Source organism: Saccopteryx leptura, chromosome 1 (genome assembly GCF_036850995.1).
Source record: "Saccopteryx leptura isolate mSacLep1 chromosome 1, mSacLep1_pri_phased_curated, whole genome shotgun sequence".
Lineage (NCBI taxonomy): Eukaryota > Metazoa > Chordata > Mammalia > Chiroptera > Emballonuridae > Saccopteryx > Saccopteryx leptura.
Window position 1 is genome coordinate 257,570,397 of NC_089503.1, and position 26,743 is coordinate 257,597,139.

At 52.1% G+C, this 26,743-nt stretch overlaps 1 protein-coding gene across 10 annotated transcripts in view; it reads right to left on the reverse strand.

Annotated features, from left to right (window-relative positions):
* Nucleotides 1–1,699: 1,699 nt before the first annotated feature.
* The window catches only part of BRD4 (bromodomain containing 4), a 94,111-nt gene continuing 69,067 nt past the window's right edge, over nucleotides 1,700–26,743 (reverse strand). For 8 of the 10 annotated variants that reach the window (XM_066348493.1, XM_066348427.1, XM_066348438.1 and 5 more), the window contains 12 exons: nucleotides 20,682–20,891; nucleotides 19,953–20,152; nucleotides 19,361–19,656; nucleotides 18,324–18,434; nucleotides 8,880–8,932; nucleotides 8,399–8,759; nucleotides 7,214–7,786; nucleotides 4,375–4,755; nucleotides 4,130–4,260; nucleotides 3,815–4,020; nucleotides 3,488–3,737; nucleotides 1,700–3,207 (listed from right to left, as the gene is read on the reverse strand). In XM_066348493.1, coding sequence (XP_066204590.1) covers nucleotides 3,139–3,207; nucleotides 3,488–3,737; nucleotides 3,815–4,020; nucleotides 4,130–4,260; nucleotides 4,375–4,755; nucleotides 7,214–7,786; nucleotides 8,399–8,759; nucleotides 8,880–8,932; nucleotides 18,324–18,434; nucleotides 19,361–19,656; nucleotides 19,953–20,152; nucleotides 20,682–20,891 — 2,841 coding nt within the window. In that variant the 3' untranslated portion in view covers nucleotides 1,700–3,138. The remainder of the gene's footprint in view (nucleotides 3,208–3,487; nucleotides 3,738–3,814; nucleotides 4,021–4,129; nucleotides 4,261–4,374; nucleotides 4,756–7,213; nucleotides 7,787–8,398; nucleotides 8,760–8,879; nucleotides 8,933–18,323; nucleotides 18,435–19,360; nucleotides 19,657–19,952; nucleotides 20,153–20,681; nucleotides 20,892–26,743) is intronic. The other 2 variants (XM_066348476.1, XM_066348465.1) reach the window with 1 other exon arrangement.

Genomic DNA, 26,743 nt, shown 5'->3' on the forward strand with positions numbered 1-26,743 from the left:
CTCCCACTCTCCCTTCCACCTTCCACTGTTAAGCTTACCTTTGTATTGTTAACGCTGAACATTATACTGTCCTGGGACCATAATTAAGTCCACGGGTTGTTACTTAAAAGGCAATACTGATTTTATGTGGTTCGGCCTCAGTAAACAAAGCAGTCAAGTAACCATCTATGATTACACTGCCTGTACTGTACAAATGTTTGTTCTCCCAGCACTTATTACTTACCTTTATTTTCTTACATGATTAGCCTGTGCTATATAGCTTTAGTTACTTTTACACTTTCCATAAAATCAATTCTCTACTTGACAACCCTGGTATCCCTCCCGAGTTCTCTAACCTGGTTGCATGGCTGGTGGGCTTCTGGAGATATCCCTTCTTTCTCTGCTACACAACAAACTTCTCACATCCCCACTGCCACCCCCAGCTCTACCCTCAAACAGAAACAGCAGCAGTCACAGGATAGTAATTTTATATTCAGTACAAATGTTTATTTTTGCAATGAGAACTGCACAAAAAAAAAAAAAAAAACCCTTTAGTATATAAGTGAAAAGTCTACGAATTCCCTTCTACAAATGTCTAAAGTGTTTAATACAAGTCTCAGATTCACTGACATAATTATTGGCCAAGCGATCCGTGCATACAGTACAGTGGGGGCTTGTACACACCTCTCACTCTTGTATAGGACTAAGATTTCTAGTACTGTGGAAGGGATTGGGAAATGGTGAGAGAAATTAAGTAAACCCAAATTTTAATTACAACCCAGCTAGAGAAACACCTATGAGGGAAGTATGGAGAGGGCCATGGCAGAGTTCACTCTTTAGAAGGAAGGTGCAGATAAAACCATTTCTTAGCTAAATAGTGGGACCAGGCCTGGGGAAGTTTTGGACCAAAATAGAACAAAAGCGAGGGTGTGGGAGATGGAAGAAACCCCAAAGAACCAAAATGCAAGTCATACTTGAACAAGCACAGTGGTTTATAAGGAAATGCCTGGACAGTGGGGCAGGGGTGTGTAGGGGTGCTGATGGGGCTTTGGCTGGATGCTGGAACTGCACTCTCACTAGGAGGTTTAGGAGATCCCAAACATAATATACACTGTGCCTTTCTAATAAAAAAAAAAGGAGGGCGGGATATGGGTTAATAAACAGTGCTAGAAGGTTTCAATCAGTTTGTGTCTCTGAATACATATAAATTATGTACTTTCATCTTACATCTAGAGGATGCTCCTGGGTACCAAGCTTGCCTTGTGGCTACTGTTGGGCACAAAGGCAGGGTGGCCACCTCCTGGGCTCTCTATGGCAGGAATGTGTGTGTGCATCTGCATGCGTGTGAGGGAGATTTACTATAGTTGGGAGAATGTACACTTATCTAAGAATATCTGGTTAACCCTGAGCTTAAATGAAAAGAGTCAGGTAGAGGCAGGCAAGGTGGGAGAAGTGGCCCAAGTCCCCTGGTTGAGTGGGGGACAAAGATGGAGGAGGGTGAAGGAGAATACTGTCTGGAGTCTGGCCAGGTTTAGCTGGAGCATGTCACCTGCCTAAGAGGTAAGAATGGGTACCTGGGCTCCCTGTCATAGGTTCAGCAGGGACAGACAGATGGGCTAGGTGGCCCCAGGTTGTTCTTGGGCAGACATGGTCGGGTCCGGAAACTCCTGGGCCTACTAGAAAACATGGTTCACAAAGAAATGTCAGGGAGACGCCAGCATTAAAAAAGAGAGATGTGTTTATTCCATGATCAGTACAGACCAAATGCATGTTTCACTGTATGAAAGTCAAACCAGTCACTGACTCCAGAGTTTGGCCAACACTGAGGCACCAGCATTGTGGTGTAGAGTGGGTTCTCATGGCACGTGTAACCTCACCAAGGGCTCCAATTATACATTTTTTTTAAAAAGTGGGGGAAGTGGCGGCTGGCTGGGTGGGCAGGCACCAGGTAGGTGCTGGGCCAGGAGCCTCTGCCTCTGTCTGCAGCCCTGACACCCAACTTGTGCCCTGGCCCGACTTCCTTTTCTGGTAAAAAAACAAACAGATTTGACATTAAAAAACAAAGAAGCCAACACATGGGGTTGGGAAGGGAAAAGAGAACAGAGCTTTCTGGTTTTATAATTAAAAAACAGACCAATAAAGTTCAAAACAGTAAAATTTAGGCAGCATTTTCATCTTTTGAGGGTTTTTTAGTTTTTAGTTTTTTGGGGTTTTTTTTTACACTAGTTTGGTGGAGTCACCAACAAACTTCAAACAAAAAAATGCCAACTATGTTTCACTATATAGTACAGCCATGGTCACACACTACCCACAGCGCAGTGGCAGCTGCTGCCCAATGAGGAGAGGATCACACCATTTCAGAGATAAGCAGTGCCATTGTGTTTGGAGAATAGAGAAATTAAAAATAAAATAGAATCCAATGAAAAAAATATATAGAAAAAACCCCCAGAAACACAAGTGGGAAGGAACTGACTTTGGTTGGTGGCCTCACTGACCCTGCGAGGCCGGCCGACACGCGCATGACAGTCACCTCGCTCTGGATTGCCGTGGACACACACACACCTCCACGGCACTATTCCCTTTTGCACAAGCAAACACAGAGAGCGGCTCTCGATTAAAGGCTTGTGGGGGGGGAGGGTAGGGGTGGGATCTGTTCAAGGCAAAGTCAGTGCCAGCAAGGGGATGGGCCGGTGCCCTCTTCTGCCTCCAGCTCACTGGGGCCTGCCCTGGTCTCCTGGGGGCGGGCAACTGAGGCTGGGGTGTGGGGGAGGACTCCCGTCAGGCAGGACGTCATGAACGTCATGTTCTTGGGGACAGAAAACCAGTCACGGTAGCGGCAGCAACAATGTCCTGTGTATACTGTGTAGACATTTGGCGGAGAGTAGGGCCTCTGCCCGCACGCAGGGATGCGGACTTAGGTCTGGCCGGCACTTGCTCATGGCGAGACGTGCTCTAAGCTGATGTCCTGTGAGGGTGGCAGGACATTCGGCTGGCTGTAAGGCAGACGGGCTCTGTAGTCCTCAACTGCCCGTCAGGCCCGCCCCGGCACAGCATGCACGAGGGCGAGGCCCGCTCCGCTATCGCCTCCACTGCCGCCCTAACACTATGGAGAGTCAACTTTTTGCCAGAAAATCAAAGTCAGAAGTCACCTAGGTGCTCTCAGAAAAGATTTTCTTCAAATATTGACAATAGGTCACTCTGGAAATTCATGTCAATGGTAGCTGCCATCTAGGGAAGAGAGGGAGGAAATCAGGAAGTGAAGGATGTGTGCCCTCCCACCCCTCCAGCATCGGCTGCGCCCTTATGGTCCACTCCCTGGAACTTTGGGGCACACAGGCCAGCAGGTGTGGACAAACAGGTGCCTCTTCCAAGCAACCACCTGACGGTCCCTGCCTGCCCTACTTCTCAGAGTGATGCCCCTGCTCCTCTCTGGGTTCAGGGTCCCCTTTTCAAGCTCCTTCAGGCCTGGACCCCTGCTCAAGGGTCTCCCACCCGGTCCCTGACTCACTGCTTCCCGGCGCCTTCGCTCCTGCTCTCGCTTTCGGGCCAGCTCCCGCTGCTGGTCCAGCATGGACTGGGGCTGGGAGCTCTGGGCCTGGGGGGCTGCAGCAGCTGCAGCCACTGCAGCTGCCTGTTGCTGTTGCTGTTGCTGCTGCTGTTGCTCCTGCCGCTGCTGCTGCTGCTGCTGCTCCTGGCGCCGGCGTGCCTCCTCATGGGCTCGCCGGGCCTGTTCCAGTGCGTCCTCATCCTCGCGGCTCCTGAGCAGAGCAGGGCTCCAGGTCAGCCTTGAGCCCACAATGCCCCAGGAGCCCCCACCGGTGGAGTCTGGACCCACCTCATGCGCTCCTGCCGTAGTCGCTCCTTCTCTTTCTCTGCATGCTCGGCCTGCGCCTTCAGGGCCTTCTCACGTTCCTCTTTCTCACGGGCAGCCCGGCGGAACTGCTCAAAGCTGTCGCTGGATGACTTAGCTGTGGAGGATGGGGTGGTGGGGTGCTTCTGCACCAGGCTAGCCCAGGAGCCCATGTTCTTGATTTTGAGGTCCTGCGAGGCAGAGAGACCACTAGGTGGGCGAGGGGCCCTGCCACCATATGGATACCTCCCTGGGGTGGGGGTGGGAGGTGAGGTGCACTTGTGAGCCCACGGACCCTACCTTTTTAGGTGCAACTGGTGTCTTCGGCTCCTGTTTCTGTTTGTCCTTGTCAGGAGCCCCTGGCGGAGGTGCATTCTGCTCAGGGGGCCGGATCACAGGCCTCCCAACGTCCACAGGCTTCATCTCGGGCCCTGGAACACAAACAGCTTGTAGGCCTGGGTCCTTCACCTGAGGGAGAACACTGGGCTGGGCGGCCCATAAGCAGCTCATGTTCAGCCCTGACTGCAAATGTATAGGACACTCACGCTGGGGCAGGTGGACGGGGGCCTTGATGCTCTCTGGGTGTTTGGGGGGATCCGGCCGCAGTGAGGGGCTGAAGGGCTCGCTGCGAATGATAGGTGAGTGGATCTTCTCCTCCTTCACCACCACCAGGGGCTGGGGCTGGGACTGGACCACAGAGGCCGAACGAAGCTCCTGGGACGGCACAGGCATGGCGGCTGGTGAGGTGGGCAGGAAGCCTTGGCCCTGGCCCGTGCCTGGCCCTGGGGGCCGAGGCCCAGCCCTGCTCTTTACCTGCTTCTTCGGCTGGACGCTTTGCTGGGGTGGTGATTGGTGGGTCAGGTTCTGGAACTGTTGCATCTGGGGGGAATGTATCATAAGCGGGGAGGGGGCTTCACGGAGGTGACCTAGGAGAGGGGACAATGAGCATGTCAATCAGACTGGTGTGCAGGTCCTCCAGCAGCACTAGCTCTAAGCCCAGCCTGGCCTCCTAACTCAAGGAGCGCCCCTCAGCAGAAGCCCTACAACACAGGGCCTGTTGGCCTGCTCATTCAGGCCCTGAGCTCAGCATGGAGCAGGACTTTGTGGAGCTATGTGCTTCTGGTGTCTAAAACCTGTGTGTCAGAATCATCAGGAAGGAAGCTTTGAGAAGTGCAGAACCTGATACATTTGATCCCAGGTGGGGTCTATGCCTGAGTACTTTTTAAAAAAAGTTCTCCAGACTGTTCTATGGCAGGGGTTGGGAATCTATGGCTCGTGAGCCAGATGTGGCTCTTTTTGATGACTGCATCTGGCTCGCAGACAAACCTTTAATAAAAAAAAATAATAACGTTAAAAATAGAAAACATTCTCATGTATTACAATCCATTCATTTCCTACCGCTCATGTTCATGGTTGCTGGAGCCAATCATAGCTGTCCTCTGGGACAATACCAAATTTTTATTGGATAATGCATAAGGTACCCGGGTCATTGTATGGCTCTCATGGAATTACATTTTAAAATATGTGGCGTTCATGGCTCTCTCAGCCAAAAAGTTTCCCGACCCCTGTTCTATGGCAATACCTGGGTTAAATTCAAGGCAAATCAATAATCTCACAGAGCAGGGAGCCTGGCTCCTGGCTCTTCCAGTGTAGCTTGGCCTGCCTGTCTAGGCAGCTGCTTTGAGCCTAGAGCTATCCTGGAACTGGCCTGCACCATAGCAGCGTTAGAATAGGTCCTTGGCTGTGGTTCTTGTAGGAAATGGGCCAGCCCACCCATCTTTATCCAACCAGTGGGCAGGGGGAACCAGGCAGCCACAGGGTACAAGCATCCTATACAGGGAACGAGCCCAGAAAGTCCCAGTACTGGTTCCTGGGAAAGGCATGGCTGGACACTAAAGCCTGACACCTCAGCTTCACTGGTGAGGAAACAGCCCTCGGTCACAGTTGGCTAGCCACTCAGGACTGGGCAGCTGAAAAACACACCAAGTTCTACCCTCAACTCTTCCATCCACCCCAGCAAGGGGATACCCTCCTGTTTGAACCTGACATGTTTTGAGCAGCTCCACCATGGGACCAAAAAAAGCTACATATCTGTAGCACTTGTGTTTCTGGACTCATGCCTTACGCTATACCACCTAACGTAGGCTCTGCATGCCAGCTCTGCCACTGATCTGTCTCCATCTGCCAGCTCAGACACCACTGGGCCCTCCATGGGCCCCCTGGGCAGAAGCACCCATTTTAATGGGCTGAGAACTGACCACAATTGATCCCCCCTGCACTCTCTCTAGAGCCAAAAAAGCTGTTTGGAGATGACATGGTGGTAAGAACCAGCTTGTCCCTTGGCATCCAGGCCCATGTGGCCGGTTCTGCTGGACTAGGAGCTGGGTGGCCCTGCTCCAGGTGTTCCAGCCAGCCAGCCACAGGTCCATGACTGTGACAGCCTCCTGCCTGGAGTTTCTCCCTCTGGAGCACCTGCTGAAGCTGACCAGGGAGACGGTAGGCTCTCAGTCCTATGATCTGTAAGAATCACCTGCCTGCTGGTGGCTTCCTCCACCAGCACTTAGAGCCACACATAAAGTTATGGCCTTGTTGTTCAATTTGTGAGCAGCACTGCTGCACTCCAAGCTGGGCTGTTGGGCTACTCTGTCAAGTCCAGGGATCTCAACCCTGACCCTTGCATGTGCCTACACCATGAGGCACTGATGCTACATACCCACAGCAGGGATGGCCAGGATGTTTTGTTTAGACACTTAAGACAACAAATGGCCAAGAAAGGTTAAGAGGGCATGGCCTGACCAATGCTGTGGAGGGGAATAGGGAAGCCTGGGCCAAGTCGCAGGAGAGGGGAACGGTTTGAGGTGAAGGCAGGAGGTGTACCATCTGTGAACTTCAGCCCAATTCTCCCCAACATAGTCCTGGCTCCACCAGATGTGCCTCATGGCACCAAGAGCAGAGCACCTGGTTCCTGGGCAGCCCCCTGCCGAGGCCTGCCCCAGCTCTGCCTGGAACTCAAACCCCACCCTGTTTGATAAACTAGCTCTTGCTTATCCTCTGGCCACCTCCTCCAGGAAGCTTGCTGCAACTCCCAGAGGTGGATTGGGTGCCTCCCCGAGTTTGTAGCTTCCTCACCTAGCAGGAATCATGATGCACTACAGCATTCTTGACTGAGTTCTAAGAAAAGGGCCGGTGGGGGCCTTATTCCTGGTCATCTGAGCTTGTAAGGAAGACACAGCCAGTTAACACTGCAAGAACCTCTATCTGCTTCTCAGCCACCCCTCTCCAACCTCAACCCGAAACATGAGTTAACCTGCCTGGCTGCTTAAGGACAAAAACACTGGACCCAGTACCAGCCTCCCTCAAGCCCAAAAGCAGTGGGCCACTTACTGGTTGAGTAGGGGTCCGACTTGTGGTGCCGGGGTGAAGGGTGATGCTGGATGACTTGCTGAGGCTTGGCGGGCTGTGGTGGGGGTGGCTGCTGACCTGGGGGTGGGTGGGGGGGCTGTGGGCCTGGGGCCGGTGGGGGCTGCTGGATATGGGTGGGAAACTGCATGGGTTGCATGTGCACAGGCCGGGGGGGCGGCTGGTGCTGTGGCTGTGGGGGTGGCGGAGGCGGTGGTGGCTGCTGTAGCTGCTGCTGCACAGAGGGGTGAGGTGCGGGGGGCAAGGGAGTTGGGGGCTGGGACTGCACCTTCACGGAAGGGAGCAGAGGTGTGGAGGGCTGCACCTTCTGCAGCTGCTGCAGGTAGAGCTGCATCTGCATGGAGGTGAGGGGCGGGGTGGGTGGCTCCTCTTCCTCCTGCAGTAGCACTTGGGGTGGCTGGGCCATGGGGGGCTGTGGAAGCAGGGGTGGCTGGGCCAAGGCAGGTGATACAGCAGGGGGCCGGGCAGGCTTAGGGGGAAGGGCAGCAGCTCGGTTGCTGGGCCTCGATGGCTGCTGGGGCAGCGCGTTGTGCAAAGCTAGAAAGACACAACAGTGTGGCAGTGAGGCTCCCATGGTCCCCAGCCTGTCTTTTCTACTCCATCCTGACCTACCCATCTCCAACTAGCACTCTCTCCCCACCTTTTTCAGCTTTTCACCATATCCAGAATAAAAGAATTGCCAGGAAGGTCTACAGGACAGCCTTCTCCAGCAATGTCCTGCCAGGTGCCCTGTGCCTCCCACCTCCCTTCCTCCCTCCAGCTGTTCTGTCTTCACAATCGTCCTTCAAGTCTCAGGATAGTTATGTCCTAAATGTCCCCTTCTGATCTTCCTATCTGGATGACTATGTGGCCCCTAGCCCTGACTGGGAGCTGCAGAGGGATCACACCTTTTTTCATCTGACAGTGCCTGACTCAGCACAACTGACTCAGTATTTTCTCTGTCAAAGCACTTACTCTCTGCAAAGGCTATCTATCCTGGGGTGTTTTATGCAATTCCCACAATAGCCCTGGGAAGCTGAAGACACACCCTTAGAGACAACTGAAGCTGAGATGGGTTCCAAAGTTTGCCTCAAGTGCCCAATTGCAGAGTGGTGAGACCAGGGCATGGAGGGGCCTTCCTGAACCTGGGTGGCCATGGCCACAGCTCACCTGGAGGAGAGACCACTGAGTGCTGGTTGAGATGAGGCGGAGTGCTGTGCTCGGGTGGCTGGGGGAGGTGTGGGGGCAGCTCGGGCTGCGGCAGGTGCAGGATAGGCTGGGTGAAATGGCTGATGGGGTCGAAGACGCTGCTTGGGAGCTGGGGCTCCAGGACGGGCACCTGGGTGGCGATGAAGGGTGGGGGCGAGGACTTCATCGTGGGGGCAGCCTGCTGCGGCACGGAGGGTGGGGGTGGTGGTGGTGGCTGCTGCTGCGGAGGTGGGGGTGGTGGGGGCTGCTGGGGAGCGGGTGGGGGCTGCTGGGGCCCAGGGCCCGGGGCTTGCTGCAGCTGCTGGTGATGGTGGTGATGGTGCTGCAGACAGAAGACACAGAGGCTGACATCAGGCAGGCAGAAACCCTGGGCCAGACCCAGGGTCCACAAAGGCTGGTGGCCATCATTCCCCTGAGGAAGGACACCCGTGAGATCACGTACCTTCTTCTGCTCCCTCCCAGGGTGCCCCTTCTTTTTGGACTTTGGAGCCATCTCTGCAGAGGAAAAGAGAAGGTAGTGAGGCCTGAGGGAGAAAGCTGAGATATCTTGAATGCAAAATCAGGAGAAAACAGGGTGAGTTCAGAAGGGCTGGTGACAGTAACACAGGGTGGCTGGATTCTGTCTGGTATGGGAGTCAGTCATGGGAAAGAGACTATGTGGAGCATCACCTACCTACTTGCCTGCCACTTTTTCTTAGCTGGGACCATGCCTGAAAAGCCTCCCTCCTCAGCTCCTGACCCCCAGCTCCATTAAAGGATAACACCCAGGCTGGGGGCTGAGCTATGGAGACCTCTTTGCCTAATATCTCCCCCTACTTTCTTGTGAGAGGTCACTGAGGCAACCTGAGTGACCACAGTCCCACCTTCTCTGTCCTGGAACAACGGTGGTAATTGAAGTGATGAAGTGATCATATCCACTTGACAGATAAGCAGAGTGATACTCAGAGTTAAGGGATTTGCCCCAGGGTCACACAGCTGCCTCCAACGGCATTGCCCTCTGAAGTGCTCTCCTTCCCATCCCCAATTATATTGAGTTGAGGTGAAAGAGGCAGTGGTGCAGGAGTAGGCCAAGGTCGGGCCACAGAACCATGGGACAGGTAAGGAGAGTGCTGACACGCAGGAAGGCCACAGTGAGAGTACTTTAGGGGAGGGAAGAAAGGAGGCAGGCTGGCCAACAAACCTCCCCAGTACTACCAGAGCAAACGGGGAGATGCTCAACACCATGGCCAGCTTTTCCTTCCTCTCGGGAGAGTGGCCTCAGTGTTGGGACGCAGTGGATGTGCTGCAGGGAGAAGGCAGTATGTGCCAATTTCTCAAAAGCCAACAGCTTGTTGCCACCACTGTGTGGGCATCTGTGAGGACTGCACACAGCCAGCATACCCCCCCCCACGCCCCACCCCTCCCCACTCTATAAGGAACTCGCCAGGTGGATGCCCCTTGCCAAACTCCTCTGGTATGCAAACCCCAGAAAGGGAGAGGTTCAGCCGGTGCGCATGGGCTAGGAAATCGATGAAGTTGCCAACTATCAGGTGGGAGATAGATCTCACGGTGCCTTTTGGACTCCTGTCACCTTGGCCTGGCATTCCCCAAGTTCCTTGACTGGGTGCTGGCTCTTGTTGCTTGGGTCAGAAGACACAGGCTTTGCTTAAAGCAGGGCTACCTCCATCATAAGCTGCTTCACACAGGGCCATACTAAGGTTCTGTGAGATCCATGGCTTCAGGGTGCCATATGCTACCCAAAGGGATAAGGGACCTGGTGCCCTGCAAGAGCCCACCACTCCATGCAAGAGACAAGACAGCAACACAGACCTCAGCAACTAGACACATGTCCTTATACAAATGGCAGTGACTGGGACACCTGGGACACCAGCATTATAGGCCTAGCCCCAAACCGGGACATTGGAAATGCAGGATACAGGGCTCAGGACCCTGGTCACAGTAGGAAACCTGGGAAGAGGGACACTATTGTTGGTGAGACACAAAAAAGGGGATAGTTTAGGGGGTTTGCAGGATCAAGATATAGCAGCTGTACAGTGGGGGTGAGGGGAAGCACTATACTGAAGAGGCTGGAGCCCCAAAAGCACAGGGACCCCTGCATGTGCTGGGGGAAAGAGATCAGTGCTGAGGCTGCCAAGAAAGTGGAAGAGGCTGGGGTGTTCTTCCCAGATGAATCCTCTCCCAGCATCAATTCCATTAACAGAAACTGTAAGTTGAAGGAGACTGGGGACAGCTGTTCATATACTGGGCATGCCTCTGGGGAATGGAGGAGAGCTGGGGGAAGGGGGCCAGTGAGTAAACTCTGATCAGAAGACACTGTCACGGTGGGAGAGAGGGCTGGGCAGGGTCACAGAATCCTGTCATCTTGTGGGCTGGGGGAAGCACTGTTTTCCCCACCATACAAGAGGAAAGGTGGTTCTGAGCCCTCACTATCTCCCCATAGGTCTTGAGCAGAAGCCCATATGAGAACCGGGGGTGGGGGTGGGGGTGGGACAAAGTTCAGTGGCACCCTGGAGGCTCCAGGGAAAAAAATCTTACTGCCTTGGACAGGTCACTGGGAGTACCCTAGGGCTCTGTAGCAGGGAGGGGCGGGGCAGGGCAGGCCCTCAGGCCCAGAGGACTGTAAGGACTGGCAGTGGGGGACCAAAGGGGGCTGGAGCCTGACTGGGAGAGTGTGTCCAGCTCACATGGCCTGAGCCTCATGTTGGAGTGACTGGTAGAAAGACAAGACAGAAGTGCACGGCTTCACGACACACCAGCCCCAAGACACCCCCACACAAAACTCTCTAGAAAGGGTTACATGGAGATGGCCTCAAGTACTGTATGATCTTTATTCCATGAAAATCTTGAACTCAACACAAATGTCATCTTTACATAGGATGGTTATTGTACAAAGAATTAAAACGTTTTTGTAAAATCTGATTAAAACACTGATTCCTTTTACCCACACCCCTGAAATCAAGGAAGGAGACAGGATGGAGGGTAAGGGTAGGGAAGAGATACACAGCCTCTAGACTGAATTAACTGGGAGGTCTCGACACCAGTGGACACCTGGGCCTCCTACCTCTCAATAACTCCTTAGACCCTGAAGCCCACTGGTGAGTTGAGGCCCGCTGGCAACGCCCACTGCCTGAGCACAAGGGTCTGTAATGAGGAGTGGGCACTGCCTTTTGCTCTGTTCCTGGGGCACTGGGCACAGGTGATAGCTCGAGTCTAAAGATCAAGTTTTTTGCAAGATGGAAAACCCATAGGCAAGAAGGATGGGATTCCTGAACAGCAAGGGTACAAAGAACCCCAATATGTGACTATAGCCCATGTGCTAGTGTGTGGGAAGGGAAGAGGTGGCACACAGGCTGACACTGTAGGAATCCAGGCTATTTGCTCCTAGATGGCAGAATCTTCTTATAAAGACAATGCCAGCAGCTTCCTAACTGTCCTTTGAGAATCTCTAGGCATGAAGCCCCTGGCCTCAGCTAGGCTGAGCTATACAGGGAACATGTCAGGCACAGGCCAAAGGACAACTCAAAAGGGTTCGTTTGGCAAATGGAGCTTGACTAGTAGCTGACTGGTCAGAGGACGAGAGCAGCCCGGGATTCCAAGCATCACAGCAGCACCCTAGAGACTAGGGTAGAGGGAGGTAGGGGCTGGAGTTAGACCCCAGAGCCAAGGCCAGTCTGAGGCAGTTAAAGATGCTTGGACCTGCTGATGGTGAACTGCACCTTCTCAAGCCTGCTTCCAGTTCCAGAAAGCTGGCCCCAAAATGCCAGCAGATGGGTAGGCCTTGAAGAAGTGCGCACAAATATTTATTTTTTTTTTTTTTTAAAGGGAAAAGCAAAGAACCTCCCTTAAAGGCAGGACTTTTCACATCAGACAGTTTTCTGCTGAGATGCTGAATTCATGACCAAAAAAAGGCCGGTATTTATTTTTAGAGCAAAAAAACCTATGCAGTGCTAGTATGGAACTTGTGTGATCACAGCTACCCTGGCCTGCCCAACTCCCAGCAGCTGCCATTATTTCGGGGGACTGAAAACTAGGAGGGTATTCCTATTGGCCATATCCCTCAGACATGTGCAGGGAACTGGCCCCAAGGGCTTTGACACCCTCACTGACCAGTCCAGCACTCCAGAATTTTGAGAGCCCTTTCTCACCCACTAGCCTACACCCCAAACTGACTGGGAATAGGGATGATGGGCTCCAGGGGCCAGGTCAGCTGGCTACACAGCAGATCCTCCCCAAATGCCCTCAGCAGTGGCCAGTTCCATTGTAGCCTGCTTCTAGTCGTCTGGGTGGGACAGAAAGCAGCTCAGGACATTCTTTCCCTATGCAACTATAGGAAAAGAAGCCAAAGAAGTTGGAAAAATGTCCACCAGGCAACAATGGGAACAACAAAAATGGAAGGACTCTGGAGGCTCTGGCTGGTGAAAGCCTCCGGCTGATGGGTCCGCATGGACCTAGAGAGGCATGCTGAGAGACAGCCTCCATTCCTCACTTGGGAAAGGTCTGGATGTTAGTGTTTTCTTCCTTAGGCTCGATGAGATTTCCCCTGGGCTAAATGTCACTGACAGGTATAGGAGGGAAGTGGTTAGGATCCAGAGTCCCAGAAAAAGAGATGAAGAGAAACAAGTTACAAGATGGGGCTTTGCACTTGGAGCAGCACCACACACGCATGTGCAGGGAGACTGTTATCACTCTCTGGGAGATGCCACCCACCCGGAGGAGCCCGATGACCAGGGAGGTTGGGTGAAACAGCTGGGCAGTCTGTACACAGGAGGCTGGGTGGCCAGCCAGGCAAGGCAGCCTTCCCAGAGGTGGGACAAGGTGTGTGCTGCTCTGATGGACATGACTAATGCACCCCGGGGACAGGCCCAGGGCTCTGAGGAATTTCGTAACTCGATGGAGTCCTGTCCCTTTCACAGAAGAAAATGGACTTAAGCTAGAGCTTGCTGGGAAGGAATCTGGAACTGAAGACCGTTTTATTAAGAGTCCGTGTCCAATGATTAGGCAGGACCTACATAGAGGGAGAGAGAAACCAGTGTGAGAGAAATGGTGTGGAATGTGCCATTCCAAGTCATAAGAACAGAAGAACTGCAGACCAAGCCAGCCTCCTGTGTCCTGCTCACTGACAGGGCACCAGAGAACGGCACCGGAACCTGGAAGCCTTGCCCCAGCCTGGCCAGCTGAGGGCCTGGACAGACCCATCTTCTCCTTAGAAGGGCCACTGATGTCTCCAAAACTACTTGAGCCTGTTTATGCTTCTAGACAGAACTGCTTCCAGTAATGGGTCCCATGTGCACCTCAAGAACACAACAGCATTTCCTTTTTTTTGAGAGGCCTCTAGCTATCCTATTCATCTGTCCTACCAGCCTCATATGCTGTGCCACCAGGTTCCACTAACTCTGAGCTTACTCCTAGATCTGCTTTGTTGCATGCACCCTGTCCATCTCAGGGAGATGATTAGGTCCTTCCTCAGGACTTGGGTGAAAGGAAGAAAAGACAGGGGCTCTTGGGTGTAGAACCTATAGCTAACGCCTCACTTCTTCATTCCCATAAACCCCAAGAAACAAAAAACAAGTTACAAAAAAGAGAAAACAGTTACAGACGTTGTTAAGGAGGTTAAAAATAAAAACAGGCCAAAGAGGAAAGTTGTCCTTTCTTTTCCAGGGCATGGAATTCGGCTCCCCTTGACCAGGGAGAGGCATTAGGTCATTCCCACCCACACAGCAGAGCAGATGCCTCTGCTGGTGTCACGGATGCACTGACACTGACTGCATTCCCATGGTCTCCCAGTGCATGCATGGGAAAACCCCGCCTACTGGTCAGCCTCTCACTCAGGGCACATTCCACAAGGCTAGCCCCGCCCCAGAACCGTGCTAGCTGTGTGTGGGTGTGTGAGGAGTCACCTGGCAGCATGCGCAGACTGACTATAGCCCTGTCTGCCAGGTTTCTGCCTACTTCCTCACCTCCACAAGAGGGTCTCTCCCCTTTCCTGAGAGCAAGAGGCACACCCTCGGAGCAGGCAGCAGCAGGCCCCAAGAACGGACTGGGACCAAGTCCCTCAGAGACCCCATGGGTCGGAAGCTGAGGCTGGCTGTCTGGGAAGAATGCCCCATGGCCTCCATCAGCATGTTCCAGCTCAAGTCTTTCCAAAATATCAAGCATTCCTTATTCCCCTGGAGCTACTGAAAAACACCCACATGCTCCAATCCTGGGAAAATGAAATGAAGAGATTAAAATAGCTAGAGTGTGCTCCCGCTGCAACTAGACCAGGCCAGATTGAGAAAACCACCCCACAGCTCCCTGAACTCAGGTCCCAGCCCAGGTAGTTGGGGAGAGGGGTTGCTCCTAAGAGGGACATAAGCTTTGTGTCCACCCCACACCCAGGCAGAACCAGATTATCAGCAGTGTGATGGAAGGAAGAAGGACAAAAAAAATTCCCGGACATCCCTGGCCCCACAACACAAGCCAGGTAGACACGATCCCAGAACTGATGACAGGGAGACCCAGAGCTCTGCTCATAGCCCACCTGGGACAACAGTGGAAAGGGGGAACCAGGGTATCTTTAGCTAGCCTGCCCAGCTAAAGTCTACAGTGGAAAGGGGGGACCAGGGCACCTTTAGCCTGACCAGCTAGAGTCTATAGATGCCTTAGGGATGGTGGCACTTGTACCCAGAATTGTTTTTGAAAGACCATATTCCAAGTAAAGCTAGGTTCAGGCCCTGGCCGGTTGGCTCAGTGGTAGAGCGTCGGCCTGGCGTGTGGGGGACCCGGGTTCGATTCCCGGCCAGGGCACATAGGAGAAGCGCCCATTTGCTTCTCCACCCCCGACCCCCTCCTTCCTCTCTGTCTCTCTCTTCCCCTCCCGCAGCCAAGGCTCCATTGGAGCAAAGATGGCCCGGGCGCTGGGGATGGCTCCTTGGCCTCTGCCCCAGGCGCTAGAGTGGCTCTGGTCGTGGCAAAGCGACACCCCGGAGGGGCAGAGCATCGCCCCCTGGTGGGCAGAGCATCGCCCCTGGTGGGCGTGCCGGGTGGATCCCGGTCGGGCGCATGCGGGAGTCTGTCTGACTGTCTCTCCCCGTTTCCAGCTTCAGAAAAAAAAAAAAAAAAAAAAAAAAAAGCTAGGTTCAGAGGATGTGGTGGAATAGGCCAATGGCACTATGTGCTGGTGAGTGGGAGAACTTGTGGTGGCCTTGGATTGGAATGAGAAAACAGTGCCTGCCTCCTCCTTTCCCTCACTGTAAGCATACCATTTCCCTGAACTGCAACATGGCCCAGAGCTGTCCTTGGCATTCTGTGGTCAGCAGCCAGAGGGGGTCCATGCAATAGTCCCCAACTCCCAATGTATGTGTGTCTATTCAGTTTCTTTTGGTTACTTATGTCTTGGGGTTGTGTTGGCAGAACTGACCCTTACAAAAATAGGCCCTTTCAGGAATTTTGGCTCTAATCCAAATGGAAACACAAGAACAAGCAGGGCAAAACACTTTAAGTCCCAAAAGACCGAGGAAAATACCTCTAATACCCCTCTAACCTGCCTCATCCCTCCAAAGGCAGAACCATCCCTCCAAAGGCAATCCCTCCTGGTTGCAGAAATTGGGGCTTCCCAGCTCCATAGACCCAGAATGAGTAGCTGTTGGAGGAGCTGCCTGGGAAGCAAGTGCAGTTTTCTGTGAAGGATGGGTAGCAACGGCTGCATTCAGTGGTGCAGGGTCGCAGGGTCACAGGCTCCTACCTTGGAACTTGGAGTGTTGAGCCACAGGGCATAAACCCACAGGATGGGCCTGTCCTGAGAGCAGAAGCCTCTGCTGGCCCACAACAGAGCTTTCCAGTGCAAACTGATGGGAAAGGTAAAGCCAGAACCATGAAGACAAAAAGACAGCCTCACAGAACCCAAGGTGGGGAGGGCACATGGGAAGAGGGTCAAGCTGGAGGTGGCCAGATCACCAGAGCCTGGGTGCCTGCAGGCTGTCAGCTCAGAGACTGTAAATCTCACCCTCCTTCCCACCAAGACAGCTGTTCCCAGGACTCTCAGATTACTTGTTGCACAATCTTTCTACTTTCTTTAAAACGGAAAAATGTGAAAAAATAAAAACATGTTGGCAGCAGCAAAAAACTGTTGGAAATGCCATCATGGCCGTCCCACAAAGATGGCAATAGGGCACTCAGTAGCCCTAAAGTGGTACTGCTGAGCTTGGAGGCTGGGGCAAAGGCCACAGTCAGACCCCTAAGATGCCGCATCAGCAAAAGCAGTTCCCCCTCAGCCAAACTGCTCTGCTATAATGACCAGATCCCATGCCAATTTCAACACCACAATTTCAATTGTAGTGTTTTCTTTTGACTACTCAGATCCTTAGGAGAAAGGCTGTGAAACCCCTAGAAGGAGCAAACTGCTAGGACCCCTAGAGTGAAGGCAAGCCCAAGGTGTGGCTGGTACCCAAAGTGAGAAGTCAGCTGTTGCCAGGAATGCCAATTGGGCCCAAGAATATAGCCATTCACCCTGTAGAGGGCAGCAGCCTGGCCAGTCATGAGTGTGTGGCACCCCCTGCTGGTAGAGATGGATAAGAAAAAAGGGTAAAGGACGATGACAGAAGTGGCCAGCAAACTATGGTCCATGCATCTGTCTCCGTTTATAGAAGCTCAAGAAATACAGAATATGGCCTGATGAATTTCATCTCATTTGAGCCCACTGAAAATGAGGTGATCCAGCATTTGGAATCCTGGAAAGTCCTCAGTGCCCTCTAATCCCCCTGCAGGCAAGTCCCTCACTTGGGAAGTCTGGTGCTCTCTTACTGGGTAACAGGGAAGAGGGACAGTGACAAGGCCCAGAGGCCCCCAATCCCCAGCTGCCTCTGACAGAAGCAGGCTAAGCCCACATGAGGACCTGTGCATGTACTCCTCGGACTAGCATCACTCTTCTCAGCTACTATAAGTGAACCACAAACTTCCCTGGTATCAAGTCACATTATTTACATGAAACAAATAAGTGGAGCTTAAGGTTTATTTCCAGTTAGAATAAAATACCAGAGACAGGACAGGTTCACAAAAGAACATGCTTTGTTGCCCAAGCACACATTCCCCACTGTGAGCATGCACACTGCTGCCTGCCTGGAGGGACATGATGAGCACCCCCACGCCCCCACCCCAAGACCACCCACCTCTCAGGTGGTCTGCAGACTGTCTGCTCAGCTAATAGAGCTAGACCTGTCCAGGGGTTACCTCACAGCATGGCTGGTTGCCAGGCTTCTTCCCTAGCCTCTCTGGGCCAGTCTGAATTTCTATTCCTGAGTATCATCAGGAAAGAACACAGCTGAAGAAAGGTCCCCTTCCCCTCCCCATCACTGTGCAGCTCCCAGCAAATCTACCTGCCCAACCTTCCAGGCTGAACTGCTTGCTCAGGCGGGGCACACATGCAGACCCATGGAGCATAAAGAAGAAAATTAGAGGCATAGGACATGCATATCCAAGCGTGGACAGTTAAGAGCTGTCAACACAGTAGTGAGCACACTCTGAGGAGGATGGCAGTATCCTTAGCCCGGTGATAGCAGGGACAACAGTAGGGCTGTTCTACACCTGCCGAAACTCATAACCTAAGGCAGCCAAACTGTATGTGACTGTGATGCAGGGAAAATTGTGGGGCCAGACAGGGTAACACTAGGATCAGTGCCAGTACTCAATGACCTACCCTGGCCTCCCAGTGTCAATACCCTCAACCACTTGTGTCTTCCTCCTAGCCCAGGCCATGAAGACGAGAACAGGGTGCTGGGATACCCACCTCCCCAGTTAAAATGGTGGCCAGGTAGTTCTTATGACTGTCACATAGGGTCTCTAGCAGCCAGAACATAGAACGAGTGGTGTCAAACAGCAGGAGTGCGACACAATACTGAGTATAACTAACCTGTTTCAGACTCTTCACTGTCAGAGGAGCTGGATTCACTGGTGCTCTCAGATTCCGAGGACGAGAAGCCCTTCATCTTGGAGGAGCCAGCAATCACATCCATTTTCTCGGCTGCAGTAAAGCAACATGAAACATGTCAGGCAGGGCTCAATCCTGGGACTGTTCTTAAACCAGGCATAACTTAACGCCTAGAGGAAGGGCCAAGGGGCATGCTCCATAAGCCAGAGAGCTGCCCCTGACAGCATCCGAGACCCCGACCAACCCCATGTTTCCCAGTGATAAGGTACTAGCCTACTACCCACTAGCAAAAAACTCAGCTTCTGATAGAATTTTAAGCCGTTGTTCCCCTCCTCCCCAGGGCAATCTCTCAGAATCCCCTCTGCAGAGTTCAATAGCATTAAGACAAGCAGGAGGAAATTCCCTATGAGGAGGGCTGTTAGGCTAGGATCCAAGGATCCCTGGAGTCAGTCTGAGCTGGAATGAAGGCAGCATATAACACTCAGATATAGATCCTAAGTCCTACTGGTCCTAAGACAAAAGCTGAGCCAAGACAAGCCACTTGTAACATGAAAAGGCTGCCTGGAAGACTCAGACAGAAGACTGTATTGAGCTAGAGAATGGAAGGCAGGTACAGAGCTGCCTAAGTCCTCTCCCAGGCTCAGCCCTCAGAGGTACTAAAGGGGGTGGTGGTATGGAGTGATGTGTGGGGAAGGCTCAAAGCAAAAGTTGAGGACAAAAGCAGCTGCTACTCAGAGCAAAGCTTGACACTAAGCTGCAAGTGGGTCCCAGACAACCGCTAGCCAGAAAGGTTAAGAAAGGTACAAACAGCCCAGGGTCAAGTGCCATGTCACAACCCTTCAGAGGTGTCTAGGTCAAGGACACAGATTTTATTATTAGAGAAAAAATTGAATCTAAAAGAAAGAGTCACCTGAGGTGCCCATAGGGGCCTCTCTGGTGGAAGGGCAGAAGAAAGCAACTTGGTCAACTCTCCCTTGGCTAGGACCACCCTGCCAAGCCTGAGGGGGACCCACAAGCACCTTGAGGTTTCCGTTTCTTCCGCAAACAAGAGGTGACGTAGCGCTCTAGTTCCCGCAGGGTGGATGGCTTCAGGGTCTCGAAGTCAATTTCAATCTCATCAGGGTTGGAGTTCTTGAGCGAAGGCTCCCTTGACTGGATGATATGAACCACTCGGCCCAGCTTCTCACCCGGGAGCTTGTTGATGTCTAGGCTGAGCTGGCGCTTCTCCTCATATGACATGGGTTTGCACTTGTCCTCCTCCTCTGACTCATATGCCGGAGGGGGCTTGCTCTTCACAGGTGCCAGCTCCTTCTTGCTATGAAGTGACAATGCAGATGCCATCAGGAATGGGTTCCTTGGGAAGCTGGGCACCCATGCTACTACTTCACTGGGGGCCTACAGGGGTTTCTACACTCCTATTCTGCTGGTCTTCACAGGAAACAGGAAGGCTGCTGTGGCCTGTCCTTGCATCTGCACCATACTACCTGCCATACTTCTTCCCTCCCCAAACCTGGTAAATGCTAGTGGCTCACCCCTGGGAGAAAAGCAGAGGCAATTACCCTGTTACTAGGGCAGGCTGGGTCCCCACTGGGGCATTTGGGTGGCACAGACCTTGTATTGCTGCTGCTGCTGTTGTTTTTCTTGGTCTTTTTGGGAGGAAGCTCCTTGGCTTTGCTTTTCTTATTCTCCTCCACTTCCTCTTTCTTTTTGTGCTTTTCTTTTTTCTTTTCCTTTTTGTCTTTCTCCTTTTTCTTTGGTTTGTTCTGCTGGGGCTGTGAGAGGGCTGCAAGCTGCTCGTGCACAGCTTTGAGCTATGGAGCATAATAGGCAAGACACACATCTGTCACCCTGGTCTTGGCAGGATCCCCACGCATCATGGCCCAAAGAAGGAGGGCCCATGACCTGACATCCTATCAGACTGCCAAAATGCCCATGACCACCCAGACCCTGGACTCCAAAGGTGCCCAGAAAAGCTACCTAACTGGAGGCCTCCAGCCATCCTGGGCCCAAGAAGAGGGTCCAGTCCCTAAGCAACTAAGCAGGAGTGCAGACATACATGGGCACTAATGGCCTGATGGCTAGCAGAGCAACCATGCATACCCAGGAAAGACATTGGAAGGATCCAGAAGTCTTGCCTTCCCAGAGTAGCAATGTCTCCCTACATCCACATGTAGTACACACATGTGTATGTTCAATATGCCTGTGACCTAGAAGAAGGGTACCACTGTGAATTCTGCTTCTGCCAAGACTGGGAGCCATGACCACCTTGTGGAGATCTGGAGAGATTGCCCAGCACATGGACTCTGCAGGTGTGGGGGATGGGAGTGCCCGTGCCCTCACCTGCTCTTGCAGCTCGGCCAGCCGCTGGGCTCGCTCCTCCTCAGAGTCATCAGTTGAGCTGTCACTGTCTGAGGAGCTATCGCTGCTGCTGTCACTGGATGAGGGTGGGGCCACAACCTTGGTGGGGGGTGGCACCGCAGGAGAGGGCACAGCCACCATAGGCTCCTCAGGCTCATCGGGCATCTTGGCAAAGCGCATCTCGAACACATCCTGGAGGTAGGGAGTGGGGTTGGAGAAAAGCCGTGCCCATCAGGGCTGCTGGGTCTCCCGGGCGTGTGGGTGGGGGTAGCCAGGCTGTAGTCCAGTGTCACCATAGCCTCACCGGCTGCCGGAGTCAACTCAACAGGAAGCAAGCGGGAGGGTCAGAGAGCAGGACCAATGGTAACTCTCTCCCTATCACTAATGCAAGTGGCAGGCCAGGGCCCCCTGACACCAATTTCACCATTTCTCTCTCAAATCTCATGCTGAGAAGAAAGGTACCCTGACAGCCTGGCACACAGCCCAAGTAAGCACAGGGAATACAGGTCATAGGAGGCAGCTGCACACTGAAAATGTCAGCCTGGGGATCCTTAATAAATACAGGGCTGAGAGCTGTAAGGCTCCTGGCAGGTTGGCACTCAGCACATCCCAAGGGAGCCTTCTGAATACTGGGACTGGGCACCAGAAGAAAACAGTGAGTAGGACAGAGCCTCTACCCACACCCAGCTGACATTCCCACAGAAAGTGGGTGGGGCCTGCAATCTTAGAGAGCATACCAAGCAAGCAGAGGAAATGGCATGTGTAAAGGCCCTATGGTCGCCTGACCAGGCAGTGGCACAGTGGATAGTGTCGGACTGGGATGCGGAAGACCCAGGTTTGAGACTCCGAGGTCACCAACTTGAGCGCGGGCTCATCTGGTTTGAGCAAAAAAGCTCACCAGCTTGAGCCCAAGGTCGCTGGCTCAAGCAAGGGGTTACTCGGTCAGCTGAAGCCCCGCGGTCAAGGCACATATGAGAAGGCAATCAATGAACAACTAAAGTGTTGCAACGTGCAACGAAAAACTAATGATTGATGCTTCTCATCTTTCTGTCCCTGTCTATCCCTCTGACTCTCTCTCTCTGTTTTAAAAAAAAAAAAAAAAGGCCCTATGGTCAAAGTACGCCCAGCACAGAGCCCTTGGCCAGTGAGGAGACCAAGCCCCTGTAGTAGCAGGCACATGTCTATGTCTGCCTCCTTTCAACAGACTACCTGAGGCACATAACTGAGCAGAGCCGTGCCACTTGGCTGAGGTGTCTCCAGGACACACCAGGCAAAGTGAGAAAGGTATAGGGCAGTGGATGTGGGGTGCCAAGAATAGGCAACAGGAGGGTATCAGCTTTGTGACCAAGATTACCTATACCGCCTGACCAGGCAGTGGCGCAGTGGACAGAGTGTCGGACTGGGATGCAGAAGGACCCAGGTTCGAGACCCCAGGGTTGCCAGCTTGAGTGCGGGCTCATCTGGCTTGAGCAAAAAGCTCACTAGCATGGACCCAAGGTCACTGGCTCAAGCGGGGGGTTACTCAGTCTGCTGAAGGCCCACGGTCATAGCACATATGAGAAAGCAATCAATGAACAACTACGGTGTCTCAACGAAAAACTGATAATTGATGCTTCTCATCTCTCTCCATCCCTGTCTGTCTGTCCCTATCTATCCCTGACTCTCTGTCCCTGTAAAAAAATTAAAAAAAAAAAGAAAAAAAGATTACCTACACCTACACTGCACAGACGCCACAATGCTACTGGGCTTTGGATCCCAGCCCAGGAGACTCTGAGACCCAGTAATCTGATGGGACTGTGGAGTCACGAAATTCAGAGGCAGTAGCCCTGCCTGGGATCCTGGCAGTCCAGCTATATGTTGCCTCACCAACTAGCTGGCAGGTCCATCCGTACTTTGAGGGCTTCATTTATCATAAATCCAGTGATGACTCAGGACAGAGGACAGCAGGGGAAGGCAAAGGGATGGCTTCCACAGGGATGGCTTCCCAGCAGGATTTTGAGAACTGCTTTAGGCCTGCCGTGTTTGGTCAACATGGTTAGGTCACAGGACTGAAGGGGTCTTCCCCAAGTGTTCTGATACTCCGGAGGACAGTGTGACCCAGGAGGACCATGGGATTGAGTTCCAAGGATGCTGTTTCAAACTGAAGTATACTTGAAAGAGCTGGCTCTAGAAGCCCTCCTGATAGCTCTAGAAACAGTTTCAGGTTTCCTCTCCCACTGGGCAGCAGGGCAGGCATCCCACACAACTGGTGCTGTCCCGTTTCCCACAGAGTATCCAATGTGGCTTCCCCTGAGGCAGTTCCTTCTCCAGCAAGGCCTGGATGGACTAGCTGAGTGGCTTTGTTGTTAAACACTAGAAAGGCAACACCTTCCTGAAGCAGGTCTAAGAGCTATGGACAAGACAGGAGAAATAATCAGAGACCAGCGCCTCCAGTGGGGTGAAAGTCCCTCTCTGCCCATGGTACCCTGGATGTGGGTAGGCTCAGGTCTGAGTGACCCACACAAGCATCTGGAAGATTTAGGCCTGTTGACGAGAAGCAGGGGTCAGGTGAGAGAAATGTGTCCAAGAAAGTGTTAGGGTGTCAGGACCTCACGAAGTGAAGAGAGGGCATGGAGGGCCCAGGGTTCAGTGCTGCTGGAAGGTGACCTTTTACCAAGTGGGAGCTGCCTTATGCCACCTAGCTGTTGGCCCAAACACCCCTGCCAACTGGCAGAAGCACTACCCTTGCCATAAGGATATCCCTGTTTCTTCCCCACAGATGTGGCTGCTGTGGAAATGGGGGGAAGCACTCACACCAGTGTGTCTCAAGGTGAACCCAGCTTCCCTCCCAGGCATGCCAACAACTATACCTTATCCTGAGAATCTGGACCACACTGTGATTCTTAATAAACATTTTTTTTTATCATTGACCTTTTTTTAGAGAGGGAGAGACAGGGAGAGAGAGACAGGAATGCTAACCTGTTCCTGTATATGTCCTGACTGAGGAATGAACAGACAACCCCTGCACTTTGGGATGATGCTCTAACCAACTCAGCTATCCAGCCAGGGCTACCTTGCGATTCTTTGCACCAATATACCACATTACTTTCAGAGAACACACCTCCTCTCACTAGAATGTTGACCAGGATCACCTACACTGGGCTGTGTCAGATTCATAAGGAAAGTACACCCCATCCTCTTTTAGTGAAACAGAGATGTTTAGATGCTGGAAGATCACAGTGCCCAAAGACCCCCGAGTGGACTGACCCAAAGTCAGCAGAGCTGGAAACCCGCAGGGAGAAGTGTGGCCCAGCCCCTTCTCAGCCAAACCTGGATATTGCTGTGAGGTTTGGCCACACCCAAGGCACAGAGGCCAGGAAAAAAGGGACAGAATGTATACAGCAGGAGACCTACTAGGGGTTAGGTGCTGGGGACACAACGATGAGTGGGAGACACTGACACACACCTATCCTTCAAAAGCTTCCTGTCTCTGGGATCTCATGCAGGATCCCAACACACTTTTTAGTTCAATGTTTCCCTAACTATAAAAACAATTGCACACTACCTTAAATTTGTACTTTTTCTTGAAATAAACTGGTAATCCACATGGATACTGAACTTTCTAAATTACTCACTTCGTAGCAGAGAGGGTAGAGGGCAGTACTACCAGTAGCTCTGGTTTCAAGCCACCCTCGCGCTCCTAAGGAAATCTTCAAGCCCAGAGGTTTGTGATGACCACAGTTGCCAAGCCCAGAATTTAAAAGCTGGAAGAGGAAAACAAAGTAGATCCTTTTCCACATTATACTTCCCAGGTAAATCCCAGTCCTTGGGCACAGTCTAAGAGACAGTATAGGTCCTAAGACTTCTTACAAAAACAAACAAGGACTGGGGCTTTGTTCCTCTCCCTCCCTGCTGGAGAATCCAGATATCTAAACCATGCTGATGAGAGCTTAAGACAGAAAAAAGAAAAACAAAGCTCCAAATGCCATAAACACAGCAACTGCCCTCCAGAGAGAAGCCCACACAGGGAGCGGCCAATCAGCAGACACCCCCACCCCCTCCTGGCATGTTATTTCAGTAATAACATGACCCACACCTTGTAGCAGGCAAAGCAGGCTAGGGGTGGAGATGGTCCCTTGCTGAGCCGCCAACCTGTACACTGCCCCAGCCATCCAGGCACTGGTTCTTGGAGTCAGTGTTTAGAAAGAGTATGCTATGTTGCAAGCATATCAGTGGTCTTGATATTGGTAAAACCTCATGTTTAGGCATGGTCATGCCACTCCCAGAATAAAAATGCATAAAAAAAAAAGCTTAAAGCAGGCACAAAAATTAGAAAGACAAAAAGTTAGAATACAGGCCCTGGCCAGTTTGCTCAGTGGTAGAGCATCCGCCTAGAGTGTGGATGTCCTGGGTTCGTTTCCTAGTCAGGGCACACAGAAGAAGCGACCACCTGCTTCTCCTCCCCTTTTTCTCCCCTCCTACCACCGTGACTCGACTAGTTCAAGTGCATCAGCCCTGGGCACTGAGGACGGCTCCAAAGAGCCTCTGCCTCACGTTCTAAAAACAGCTCGGTTGTGATCATGGCCCCATGATGAACACAGCATCGGCCCCAGATGGAAGTTGCTGGGTGGATCCCAGTCAGGGCACATGCAGGAGACTGTCTATCTCCCCTTCTCTCACTTGGAAAAGAAGAAGGAGAAAAATAAAAAAAAGATTAGAGAATACTTTTATTAAATATAAGGCTGCTCAAAATAGCAGTCTTTGGCATTGGCAGAGAACTTGTTTTGGTTTATCTGTTTGCATAAGGGCATATAAAAGAGTGTGGTTATCAACCTGGGTAAAAGTTGCCCCTCAGACCTCCCAGGAGGATGGGGGTTTGTGTGGGATCTAAGGTGCACTGAGGGAGTGGCCATGTGTGAGAACTGCAGTAAAATTATAAAACCCGAACTTCAAGGATGGGAAAATACTAAAATAAAATAGTGAACCAGCAGCAATGTGAAGAAAGCCAACAGAAAGCACCAAATAAAGAGAGCCCGCCCACCCTCCCAAAAACCTAAACAAAACTAAGAAACAGCAATGAAATAAAAAACCTTCAAGTCTGACTATGCATTTAAATAACAATTGCCAGATCCACTAATAAGGTTTTTTTCTGCTCCAGAAATTCAAGACACATCATCTGAACCCAAGGCAGCCCTTGACTTAGGGGCCAAACAAAAGAACAGAGAAGACTGTGCCTTGGCTCCAGTGAGAAGGTAGGAGACACAATATTGATGAGTATGAAACGTGGAGCTAACATAGCTGAGAGGCAGGTGGACAGCAGGGCTCAGGTGACCTCCATCTGGCATGGACCCACAACTCACCAAAGTCTTTGCAAGTCCTGACTTATGCCCTGGAAGCATTCAGAGGTGGCTGGGAAAGCCATGTGTGAGGCCCCATTTAGCCGCCAGGTGAAGGCTGGACGTGGGATGTATAGACTGGACCTGAGCTCCAGCCAGAACCTGCAACCTTGTGTTGCCTGCTCTGTGTGACCCAGCAACCTGGACTTTTATTATGAGTAATTTTAAAGATTAAATATATATATATAACAGTACTAAATATTGATTTTATTCTCCATAATTTTAAAACCCTGATCTTTCTAGTCAAAGATAACTGTTGATATTGGGGCATATGTTTCCCTTAAAAAAAAAAAAAAAAAAAAAAAAGAAAAGGTGATCCACACATTTATACTGTAGTCTGTCCCCCTCCCCCAACATCTAGTGTGCACAGTTGAGGACCCAATTGGAGGGGCCATGAATCCCACACATTAGGGCATCGTGGACACATGGAACATCTAGAGGTAGCTGCCATGCAGCTTCAAAGGCAAACCAAAGCTTCAGGCCTATAGTGAAGAAATGCCCTTTGGTCAAGCAGTTACTTTAGCTTACAACTGCAACAAAATGTCTACCTGGCAAGACTGTCCCCGCTGACTTGAGACAGGTCTGTTTCAGGCCATGCATAGAATACACACTCTTCCAACCAAGAGCAATCAAATGCCAGGGTGGGGGTGGAGTGGAGGGGGGGGGGGT